This window comes from Enoplosus armatus, chromosome 23, assembly GCF_043641665.1.
Source record: "Enoplosus armatus isolate fEnoArm2 chromosome 23, fEnoArm2.hap1, whole genome shotgun sequence".
Lineage (NCBI taxonomy): Eukaryota > Metazoa > Chordata > Actinopteri > Centrarchiformes > Enoplosidae > Enoplosus > Enoplosus armatus.
Genome location: NC_092202.1, coordinates 7,814,992 through 7,827,806, shown reverse-complemented (window position 1 = coordinate 7,827,806; position 12,815 = coordinate 7,814,992). Strand labels below are relative to the sequence as shown.

General features: G+C 44.1%; 1 protein-coding gene and 1 non-coding gene across 2 annotated transcripts; both read left to right on the top strand.

Moving 5' to 3' along the window:
- Positions 1 to 103: 103 nt before the first annotated feature.
- Positions 104 to 175, top strand: trnaa-cgc (transfer RNA alanine (anticodon CGC)). The gene has a single exon. It is a non-coding gene; the product is annotated as a tRNA-Ala (tRNA).
- A 1,065-nt stretch (positions 176 to 1,240) lies between these two features.
- Positions 1,241 to 12,625, top strand: dtx4a (deltex 4, E3 ubiquitin ligase a). The gene is made up of 8 exons (XM_070929945.1): positions 1,241 to 1,463; positions 3,038 to 4,220; positions 10,477 to 10,538; positions 10,886 to 11,047; positions 11,137 to 11,198; positions 11,768 to 12,088; positions 12,199 to 12,288; positions 12,395 to 12,625. The coding sequence occupies exons 1-8, from the start codon at positions 1,256 to 1,258 to the stop codon at positions 12,623 to 12,625; spliced, it is 2,319 nt and encodes a 772-aa protein (XP_070786046.1). The 5' UTR covers positions 1,241 to 1,255.
- The last annotated feature ends 190 nt before the right edge of the window (positions 12,626 to 12,815 follow it).

The window sequence follows — 12,815 nt, the reverse complement described above, 5'->3', positions numbered from 1 at the left end:
GTTGGCAAAATGTACTAACGGTATACTTTTCACTGAGACATCGTACACGATTGTGTATTATGTAAATGTATATGAAGACAATGCCGCACTGTTTTCAGCCAATGGGGATGTAGCTCAGTGGTAGAGCGCATGCTTCGCATGTATGAGGTCCCGGGTTCAATCCCCGGCATCTCCATTATTTTACACTTGTGTCTCTCCTGTCTGAACGAAATAATATACCACAACAAGAAGTTCTTTAGAGATGTGTAGATGTTCTCATATTAACATCAAACTAATATTAACACAGACCATACTGGCGATACAGTGAACCGTGAGCGAGTGAGATGAGAGACGTTCGTGATTGGTCAGACGGAGCACTTGCTCAAATCTGATTGGATTTCGGCGGCCTTCGAGGCGTGGGAGTGTTCACGCACCCGAATGTCAAACATTTATTTTTCGCCGGCCAAATTATTTTCAGTGGTGGGTGAGAGCCTCTCGATGGAGGAACCGATAAGTAAGCCGGAACAGTCAAAGTAGGTTAAACACAACTGTAGTGACACATGATCAAATCAATTATATAACCAGAAGTCCGAGATTTCACCTGACGACTGAAGACATTCTCACAGTGACAGATGGATCATTACTAAAGCACACAAACTGTTCTACAAATCAGTGATTTGACTGGAGACACTGAAGCCGATCTAACCCGGTAAATATTGAAGTCATTTGCTTTCGTGAATCTGATCCTCCCTCACAGGCAGCACAGATTTAGTAAAAAAAAAAAAAAAATGCAGCCTTGCACTGCACGATCAAAACCAGTCTGTCACAGTAACCTACTTCACGAGTGCCGCACCACCGTGAGCATCCAAGTTGCATTTTCTCCTCTCACCCTAACTTGATTGTGCCGGAGAAATGATTTCAGTAGACGTCACTCATCTGCATAGGGAGTAAAATGCAACCATCCTGCAAGGCTTTTTGCGCCCTGAAACGCTCTGTATCCTCGCCGTGTGATAAAAGGACCTACTAATTGCTGCATAACCGAAACTACAAACATGGAAGGTACAGTTTGTATGTAGTGTCATCCCAATATATATATTTATATCCACAGGATAGGAGACACATCTGGGTTGCAAACTGTCCAAGATGGATGCAGCGCCGCTGTGCGCAGGGATGCACGGCGGAGCGGCAGCAGGGTGTCTTTAAATGCCCACCATCCTTCGCTTTCATTTATGCCTCCGTGTTGTCAGCTTTGTTTTTTCACCTTTGCAGGAGTAGGATGTTACTAGCATCCGCCGTAGTGGTATGGGAATGGCTGAACGAGCACGGACGCTGGCGGCCCTACAGCCCGGCTGTCTGTCATCACATCGAGGCAGTCATCCGGAGCGACCCGCGGTGTGGTAGTGTTGTCCTCGGCCAGGTGGACTCTCGCCTCTCGCCCTACATCATCGATTTGCATTCCATGCACCAGTTCCGACAAGACACAGGTGAGAAGCAAAGAGCAGAGGGAGAGACAACACGACGGAGGGTGTAACGGTGTAACCGGGCCTGAGGTGGAGGCCTTTTTATTGCTCATGTGTGTCTACTTTAGCCTTTATGTTGATTTAGCTCCAGAAGTTGATGCCTTGGTGGGAGTGTTGTGCTGCAAAGTGGCTTCTTATTTCTGCAACAATGACATAAATTCATTTTTTTAGATCCCCAAGGTTATATTTGTCTGCATTAGGTTACATTTCATTGAGAGGATTAAAGGACAGGGAGAGGTTCTGTGTGTCTGTGATTTCTTGAAGGGTGTCAGTGGTGGAGTGAGTCATTCTGTAAGGACCTGTGTGTGTTTGCATGTGACACCTAGGTCACAGTAGCAGCTGAAGTGTCCAGTCATGGCTACAGGCACAGAAAACATATTTTACTGCAAACACTATCATCAGTAATGTCTTTTATAGCAGAATGAGGACACAAGTCAAAGCTTCGTTAAAGAGAGGCAAGCAGAGCAAGCGTAAGACAAAGCTGGGAATTGTCAGTTGTCAGATGTCTAACTTTGGCAGAGACCCCAACATTTCCCTTCTCTCTCTCAACATTGGCTGACAAAAGCCTTTGTGCAGTTTGTTTTCCAAACCCAGCAGAAGCTGAAATGGGGGAGGCAGACAGGGTGCCTCAGTCTCAATAGGAGACAGGCAGGAGAACGAGGAGAACGAGGGCGAAGGGTGGGGAGGAATTTCAGGAGTCTGAGGTCATTGATAAAATGGGGTCGATGGGAGCAGATCTCATGAATGAACTCCCCTTTAGTCCTGTTAAATGTCTGGGCATACTGTGCCACACCTACTGTATGGCACAAATTCCAATGAAGTTTAATTCTTTTGTTGTATGTTTTATCCTACAGCATATATTTCAAATGCTTAATTGTACTGTATATTTCCAAGTTTAACTTAAACTTAAGGCTGACCTTTTAAAATGTACATTTAAAGTGCATACTACAGTTCTGACAAAAGGTTTCATCTCTCATTTTGAGATCAAGCTCACTCATCTTCGAGAAATCTTTGTGTTTCTGACACAGGGTGTGATACGCGAAGGCTTTACAGTACAAACACTCTGTAGAGTTTCACTGGACACCCTGGGAAAGCAAACATAGCCAGCTTTGGGTCGGATCAAGGCTGCCAGCCAATCAGAATTCAGAACACCGTGTGCTGTTACCAGGGGCAACCTGTTTGCCCAAATTCTTAGCAAGCAAACACAGACATGTTGAATTTGTTAGGGCTGCAATCTACTCGTCCATAGCAAATAGTACCACAGTCAATCACTTACATCCTCTTGCGACTAACTCACATCACCAAGCATCATGACAGTAGCTCAAGTGGAGAAAGAAAGATGCTCAAACTTTATAGTTTTAATAGATGTCTTGCACATGTCTAGAAATCTCATCTGACAGGAATTAAATCCGTCCGAAGTGAAATTCACAGAAATAGTCCAATGTGACTGTGTGACCAACAGTTGTTGCACCCAGTCAAAATCATTATAGTGTGCATGAATCTTTTGCATTGTTGTGACCCCCTGTTCCCTGCCTCAGGTACCCTTCGACCGGTACGACGTAGCTTCTACGACCCCACCTCAGCGCCAGGCCAGGGCTGGTTGTGGGAGTGGGAGAACGACGCTGGCAGTTGGACGGCGTACGACACGGAGGTGGGCATCGCCATCCAGGCGGCACGCGATCGTCAGCAGCCCTGGCTGGACCTGGCGCCGCTGGGTTTCTGCTACCTCATTGACTTCGAAAGCATGACCCAAATCAACGGGCAGACGCAGCGCTGCCGACGCATCCAGCGCCGCTCCGACCTGGCCTACCCGCTGGTGTCCGGGCCCCTGCCCAAATCACACCACGCCTGGGGGCCCATGTCCATGCCCAGCCATGGAGGGCTGCTTGGTGTGGACGTATCCGGAGTGGGCATGGGGATCAGGATGAGCAGTAGTGGGACTGGAAACGGGAGTGCGTACCCCAGTGGGGCACTCCCTGCCTCAGCCATCACCTCCTTGGGACAACCCTGCGCCTGTCAGCAGTGTATGCTGGTGCTGAGTGTCAAAGCGGGTGCCATGTCGACTGCTCACACTCTGGGTCGGAGACCGCCACAGACCAAGCCACCTAGTCCCAAAATCAGCAGTTACCCTGTCCCTGGAGGGTCGTACTCACTAACCCTCCCTCGGCCTCCTTCCCTGTCACGGTCATTTTCCCCCCACAGGACGTCCATAGTTGGGGCGACAGGTGGCTTCAGTGTAGGTGGTATGGGTGGTGCAGGAGGTGTAGGTATCGTCGGGGGTAGTGGTGTTGGCAGTGCCAGCCTTGGTTATGGAGGAGGCTTCACCCACTCTCTTTCCCTCCTTGGCTCAGCTACCGCCGCCCTCTCCATCTCCTCCACCCGTCCCCCTCCGCCACCTCTCCCCCCTCCTCCTCCGCCTCCTCCTCCACCCTCCACCACACTCTCATCTGCCGCCATCTCTCCCCCTCACCCCTCCACCTCTTCCTCTCTGTCTGCTTCCTGTTCCGCCCCCACAGTGCCCCCTCCAGTCCCTCCTCTCATCTCCACGGCTGCCTCCACCTGCACGCCCTCACCTTCTGCCCGCGTCCTGGGTCCAGTGTCTTCATCTGGTGCTGCTGCCTGCGCAGCTCCTCTACCACCCCGGTCCAGCCTAGCAGGGCTGAGCCGACCTGCACTGCAGCGCATCGCCATGGCTCAGTCACGTGCCCTTATCGCCTCTGGGTGAGTAGACAACCACTGTAGTACATCAGTTCACTCAAGATATTGTTTTACTGTCCAAAAGGTTCTATCATCCAAGACCAGATGAAGAAACCTGTGGGAACAAAGTGTATGTGCTGATGGGTGGACACCCATCAGAAGAAATCTAAAGTTCTACTTAGTAAATCTCTATCATTATTTTTATTGTTTTAAGTTCACTGTGTGCAAGCTGCTCAACACCAAACAGCCGACAGACAAAGTTAGTGACTAGCTGGTGAACGTAGTGGAGCATTTGTGGCTAAAAGAAATGTTTTTCTCAGGAGTTGGGCAGCTGTCTGCTAACATGTTCACTATAGGGATGCAAGCACATTTATAAGCATACAAAACAAATGAAAAGAGAAAAAAAATATATATACATATATATATGTATATATATAAGCGGTAGGGTACTACCAAATTATATAAAAATGAGTTGGTAATGGGTACTTATTGTTTGATGTGACATTCAGATGACATCTCTGCAGAGACTACATCCCTTATCAATATACTGTATATGAAACAAAATGGGACCAACTAAACAGGATATGTAAGAAAATCAAGGAATTTCTCATTTGCTTGAAGCCCTCATTACACAGTGTCTGCCATCAGCACTCATTAGCATTCATGAGCCTTTAATCTTCGTGACAAAAGTCCACCAGGCCCGACCATTTCCATGGAAAAACAATGAAGAGCATTCACACTGAACAAGACGAGTGCTTCACATTCCAGACATTTGTCATGAAACCACTTAATGATGGATTTACTTTACAAACACACACACACTCATACACATAGTTTGTATATAGTTTTCATGCAAACAATTAGGGGCTCGGAGCCTCAAGAAATAAGAAAAACCTGGAAATATTTTGTGGTTATGTGTGTGTAAGCACTTGAGCTGGTAACTGTAGCAACCAGTGTGGACCAGGGGCTTTGGATAACTTTGCAGAACCTCAAGAACCCTCAAATCTGAATCATGGGCTGATGTTGAAAAGACACACCCACAGGTTTTACTTAGCAAACCACATCTGGAATGGGTCTGTAACATCTGGGATGTCCCCATCATTATGGAATGCTCGATATTTTCATCAGTGAGCTTGTTGTACTGGAGACGTCTTTGAGTTTGTGCACAATCTTGACATCAAAATGGACAAAAACTATAGAGAGTCTGGGCCTTTAGCCTTAGCATGTCGAGGGATTTCTCTGCATACACGGTGCTAATAAAGTGCTGAAAGTGCAGCTATACTGGCAGATGTTAATAACAGGGAATTAAGTTGAATGTTTGGTGACAGAAGCAACACATTGCTGGGGTTTCATGTTCTTGTCATTACTATCCTTACCTAAATATTCCTTTTAATAGGGGAAGCAGAAAATTAGCATGCTAATATTAAAGCCCCCCTCCATTCAAAAATGGTTTTTGCTTTTTGTTATTTCATTTGGATGTTTGACCTCTCACCTGAAATCTCAGTTTAAGACATATTCGTATGAGCAGGGCTTTGTGACATCACAACGAGTCGTTGTCCAATAGTGCACATACAGAGAATGAATTATACTGTGAAGTAGGAGACATCTTGTTTCTAGTAATTAAACTTTTGAAATTAAAACTATTTGTATATTCATAGATTCTGGTAGAAGGAGTGGATGTAATGTTTAATGTGAGTGTTTAATTAGATTATTTAACTTTTTTGGTTGAAAAACATATCAGACACAAATTATTATCTCAAGCAGAGCTTTTTCATGTCTCTTAAAACATGTCTGGAGGGGATCTTCAACAGTCTTTCACTGATGACCTGATACAGCTGGAGGTTCTTATCTTGTAGACAGTTTATAAGAGCTTGAGATGGATTTGTGTGAGTTGTTTAACACCCAAAGACTCACTGTGTGACCCTGTGGTCTGTTGGTGTTAAATGTTGTCAGCATCAGTGAATGTTAAGGAATGAAGGAAGTCACAGTGTCCAGGTGTCATAGCCAGAGGGCGCTGGTTAGCAAGATGTCTGTGGTCAGAAGAGGTTCACTGACGTCTCAGAGTAGACGTTTGGAGCGAGAACACTGCTGTTTTTTCCTTATTTTATCGTCCCTCTCTGTTCTGCAGCTGGTTCTGTTTGTGGCGCCTTTTCGTGAGCATGCTGCAAATGTTAGCATCAAGATTTCATCAGATTCCAATAATAGCCTTTCTTTTTATAATATTTTCCTCGCAATCATTAAGTCTCACTGAAAGACTTGTTTGCAAGGTGCTCTAGATTTCACTTGTTATGCAGTTGCCTCAAATAATTCACATTCACATCTACATTATTCACATGCAGTCGCTTTGTCTGTGTTTGATATCAGGTCTGCATGGACTTGGCTGCTTGTACTGTGATTAAACATTGAAAAACGACCACATGCTGAGGGTAATTTCCATGTGAGCCAGCCCAACATTGCCCCAGCAGAGCACCCCAGCTTTCTGAATCCTGGCATTAGCAATCCAGCTAAGCCTCAGATTAATACCAAATGCCACAGGCTTAATATTCTTGCTTCAGTAATCTCTGTATTTTGCGACTGACCCATTCTTTCAACATATCAGGTGAGAGCACCTGCTGCTGCGGTAAAACTGCCAACGTCACAGCTCCAGCGTCTGTCTGATCCCCTCAGCCTGGGATTCCCTCTGCTGCTCGCCCTTCTTCTCTCCTTCTACTTGTTCTCAGCTCAGTCCCCACTTAGTGCTCCTGCTGTCATCGTCTTATTGCTTTATCCCCAAATTCATCAGAGTTTTATCATTCAAATCCATAAATGCATGTGAGTGATTAGGCTCACATTTATATAATGAGTAATTTATAGAAGAAACAATTGAAAAAAAGTGGATTATTGACCTATTGCCCTCATCTGTTGACTCATTCTGCTGGGTCTGCACTTCTGATTTGGTGTGACTGATATTTTATTTACATTTTGTCAAGTGCAAAACTCAGAAAAAAAATCATCATATTCCTCAAACTTAATAGCTCCCGGGTTTGTTTTAAGGCCTCAAAATGCAGCCAATGCATGACCCCTTTGACATTACACATAATTGTTTGATCATTGTTGATACTAAAATATTTATCGGTGCACCTTTAAGGCAACATCTGGTTTACGTGGGATATCAGAGAAGTTTGATACAGTAGTTTTATACGGTATCATAAACTTTTGTAAATACATCTCTTGGTTGAAAATTGTTATTTAAACCTCTCAGCTACAAATACATTAGTTAGCATTAGATTAGCTCACAAAAATCTACATAAAATGTCACTTGTTTAAATGTAATGTGGTGCACTAAAGCATGAAGATTTATTTAACAAACGTAATCCAGATGAATGTTTTGTTACTACTTGTTTCATTTATTAGTTAAGATAAGATTCACTTTATTGATCCCATGCAGATGAATAGCAACAAAAGAAAGTACAACATGCAGAATATAGATAACTTTAAAACGCTAAAATAGTATATATATATTATGATCATCTGCTATATACAAAATGAAGCATTAAAAAACAAACTACAAATTATCTTGAGACACAAATCCTCACAAGTAAGTGACAAAATGAGAAAGTGAGATAGATATTAGATACATAGATAATAACAGATATTACTGACATTGTTTTTGTACGTACCACAATTATACCATAGTATGATAATAAGTGTAGTTCATAAGAAACATATATTTAAAAAAAGAACAATTTTTTCCATTCGGATTGGTGAGTTCAACAGTTGTTATTGTTGTGTTGTCGAGAGAGTTCGCCTGCAGTGAAAAGGAGCAGATGGTTTCCAAGTGAAGTGTTAAACTCTCAGGGGTCTCCGACGTCACAGATTATCACAGTGACAAGAGTTGCCCTTGGTCCGCACACCTGTTGAGGTCCTTTCTTGTCTCCCTGCAGCGGGTTTGATATCTGCAAGTGTGTCACCACCACAAAAACCTTCACTTCATCATGTGTGCCTGAGCCGAGTTCTTCCTCCTGCTCCAAGGCTGCTTTATCTTTTTGTTTGACTTGATCTAAGGTGTGAGCTTGTATCTGCGAAGTGTGCATGAATGTGTGTGTGTGTGTGTGTGTGTGTGTGTATGTGTGTGTGTGTGTGTGTGTGTGTTGCCATATGCTGCAGCTTGTGTGTTTCCATCATCCAGCGGTCCAGATGGAGGCTGCTCTAATACCAGTAGATTAGCCGGGATCAAAGAAACGTGACTAGCTGACACTCCTCTTGTTTCCTATCCTTTCTCCGCTTTCTCCCACCTTCCTCTAATCTTTTTTTAACATATCGCTCACATTCTGCTGCCTGACACACAAATGCTAATCAGCTTATTCGTGCTCAGGTCTGACACAGTCTAGCCAGCATGTTTTGTGACTTTGTGAATCACTTAAGGCACACAACACAGGAAGCCAACGCAACAGCTCGGACACTTCTGTTTGTTGGTAAATAAACAAATATAGTAACAGTGTAAGCAGATTGTCGGGTACAGAGACTGTACAGTTCTGTAACTCTTGACGGTACGTTTTTCTCTGTCCTTGTTGCGTCAATTAGACAGAGAATCTTCCAGCTACTGAAAACACTGTGCAGAAATGTTTCTGTCTTACTGTTTATACCAGGACAAAAGCCGACACACCTACAAGCCTATATTACCTTATTTTACCATGAGACGAGGTCGTTAAAATTAGTTGATATACTGATATAATGATATTAGATAATATTTCTTTAGCAGAAAAGTTTCAGTGAAGTGATTCACCCCTAACAGGTATGCACCCATTGCTTCCTTTGGGTTGTAAAAGACCATTATCTGACACCACCCACCCTCTGCTTTGAATTTTATTGGGTTAAAGTAAAAAAAGAGCGCCATGCTAGTCATCATCATCAACTTCAAGTTTTAGTCAGGGACATGCAATATGGTAAATTATACAAGTATATGTAAAAGCAGTGTGCTTGATAATATATGAAAAAGACAGATGCTTAGAACAGAGTGAAAAAACAATTAATAAAAGACGTAATTAAAACAAAATGAACTGTAATTAAATATCTCGTTTAACAGTTTTTTAAACATGTCAGAATCTGATGATTGTTTCTGGAAAAAGTATAGTTTTTCTTGTTTCAGCTTGTTGCTGGCTGCTAATGAGTAGCTTTGATTGATGTAACATGAAAGTGTTAAAATTACCCTGCCCTAATCTAAGGTTAGGATTATATGATAGCAGGTGTGATGCCTGTGCAGTGGCAGTGTGTTAGTATACAGTCATGTGTGCTCGAGTCTGTCAACCTTATGGCGGCCTGGCAGTGTGACGTGACGACTGACAGGTAATCCCTGCTGTGACAAATCTCTGGCCTCCCGCTAGAGTTTAGTCAACAGATGGAAACAGGTGGATTAGCCCTATAAAAGGAGGAAGGAGACCTGAGCACCTACACACAAGCAGAGGAAGAGAGAGGCAGGGACAGAGACGCTGAGAGACTACTGTTACACTACGACAAGTGGAAAATTACTGCTGGAATATCTTGAGCTGTCTCTGTGGTCTTTCAAGCAGGAATAATGACCGTTATCAAAACAGGCAGACCGTGAGTACACACCTCAGACTGGACTGTAATAGTGACTGTTGTCATGTGTTTTTACATATGTTTCACCTGTTTAGAAGTACAGCAGTAGTTAAGGATGGTTTTGATATTTGACATTTGGGTGTGTGTTGCTGTCATGTCGGAAATGTTTTTGGGCTCATTCGGAAGATTTAAGGAGTTTAGATTCTTTATAAGATCAAAGCTGTTTTAATTAGTTGGACCTCCACATTTTCAGTTGGAAGTACCTTCATTTGTCATAAAAAAGGGCATCTTTGCATTCTGTGAGAATCTGTGCAATCATGACTAATACTGTCTCTCCTGGCTTCCTTGTTATATTAGTTTTACCCAAAGATAGCAAATCACAAAATAACTAATTTGTCAGGTGCGGAGTGTCTGGTGCTGCCATACACATCCTGATCTTAAGCCTTACATAGCAGGATGTCCTACCTGGCAATCATAGTGCAGTATGTCAAGTCGTCTGTTTGTTTCTCTACATGACTCGGCAAAAGCTCCTTAACCTGCTGACACGGGGTGAACTAGAAGCTAGCATATGCTGCGGCGGGTCATTCCACCTGTTTAGAGGTGACTCAACAGATTTCGACAGCATGAATATGGGGGTGACCGGGCCATTGTCTGCTTTTAGTGTGTTTTTTTTGTGTCAGCGACCTGTAGATTAATATGAGTGTGTTTTCTTGTGTTTCAGAGTGCCAACAGTTCCAGTGAAAAACCTGAATGGATCAAGCCCTGTGCACCCTGCACTGGCAGGTAAATATATTCACACAACCAATTTCTTTCTTTTTATATTTGAAATGATCAGAAGTACTTTCTTTGAAATAGGTCTTAAATTCAGCCTTTAAGAGGCCTCTTATTGGTTAAAGCTTGTTGTACTTTCCATCTCTTAAATAAACGTTTACTTTGACACTGATTTACTGCCCTACAGACACCACAGCTAATGCCGTTTAGCCGCCTTACTTAACTGGTATGTCAGTAAATCCACTGGTCAGCCATCACGAGTATGGTTGATAGATAATTCCCCGGATAAAGTGCTCATCACGCAATGAGTAAACCTCAAATACAGCACCTAACATCCCCCCTCTGCTGGCTGTGTCCAGGCATTACAGGCATCCTGATGAGCGCAGCAGGACTTCCTGTCTGCCTGACCCGCCCTCCCAAGCTGGTGCTTCATCCCCCACCTGTCAGCAAGAGCGACATTAAGCCTGTGCCCGGCCTGGGCCACTGCTGTCGCAAGACCACAAAGAAACAGGCTCGTAAAGGTGGGTTTGATGATGATTAAGTTCACCCATGTGCAATCATACCTATCGTGCATGAACAGATGATCATACTTTGTGTTTCCGTCTCGTAGGCAAGACCCCTGAGGAGGTGGTGAAGAGGTACCTTCAGAAAGTCCGCAATCCCCCAGAGGAGGTGAGTTCTCCTTTTTGATGGTTTTCAGCTTCCAGTCAAATAAAACATTACCTTGGATGGCATCCTGTTAAACCCTGTTTAAAAGCCTCAGTGTTCTATCTGTGTAACCATTTTAACGTCCAAAAAGAAAAAGGATCGCGTACAAACAGAAAAGATATGAAGACGAAAGAAAGAAAAAAAATATATACGAGAAAACAACTTCTGTTTTTACCACTACTCTGTAAATTTGACTTGATATCACTTAAACTAATTCTGAAAAGTCCTATCACACACGACTTACATATTTCTTCCAGGGCTGTCTGCCACATCTCATGGCCTTCACCAGCAGATGGCATTGAGATGGTTTAGTTATTATCTTATTATTATTATTTATTATTTAGTATATGAGGTGGGGGTGTCGTAACACACTAGCAAACTCAAATTTAACAACAAGCTTCATGCAGACATTTTCAATTTTTAACATGATAACAGAATCTTCTAGTTTATCCGCATCCAGCATGAAGAAAAGATTTAAAACAGTCCGTATCAGATTGGACAAGTCATAAATTGTACTTGTCTTCCCATCTCAGGACTGCACCATCTGCATGGAGGCCCTGGCTGGACCATCGGGCTACAAAGGCCCCGGCGTGGGTGGCATCTCCCGGGCCGAGTCAGTGGGCCGCCTGGCACAGTGCGGTCACCAATACCACCTCCAATGCCTCGTTGCTATGTACAACAATGGCAACAAGGACGGCAGCCTGCAGTGTCCCACCTGCAAGACCATCTACGGAGTCAAGACCGGGAACCAGCCCCCGGGCAAAATGGAGTACCACGTCATCCCTCACTCGCTCCCCGGCCACCCGGACTGCAAAACCATCCGGATCATTTATAACATCCCTCCTGGCATCCAGGTAAAGTCTCTTCAATGTTTACATGACACTGGCTTCTAAATTATGAATACAGGAAGTGTTACTGGTTTTGCTCAGACGATGATGTGATGAACTTGGCTCTTGCGGTTTAGGGCCCAGAGCACCCAAATCCAGGCAAACCCTTCACTGCCCGTGGGTTCCCCAGACACTGTTACCTTCCTGACAGCGAGAAGGGACGCAAGGTAAATGAGAAGTCTTCTCTAAAGTCTAACTTCATGTGTAGTTTCAAGCTTACATGACTGGATTTTGTGATAAACGTGTCTTTTCTTTCTTCATCTCTTCGTCCAGGTTCTGAGGCTTCTTCTAGTAGCATGGGATCGCCGGCTCATTTTCTCTGTGGGTACGTCTAGCACCACTGGCGAGTCGGATACGGTCATCTGGAATGAGGTGCACCACAAGACGGAGTTTGGCTCTAACCTGACGGGCCACGGCTACCCCGACCCCGGCCACTTGGACAACGTCCTCGAGGAGCTCAAGGCTCAGGGCATCACCGAGGAGGAGTGTCTACCCAGAGACTGAGCAGAGACATTCAAGACACTGAAGACACAAGAAACCAGGCTGGAGTGTGTAAACTGTCGCAGCCCTGGGAAGGGATCCACAGCTGGACAGACGAGTTATTTTAAATCTGATCAAACGAACAGAGAGAACTTTTACCACCAGAGATGGAGGATGACTTCAAAAAACTCTTTACAGGAACGTGACAGAATTT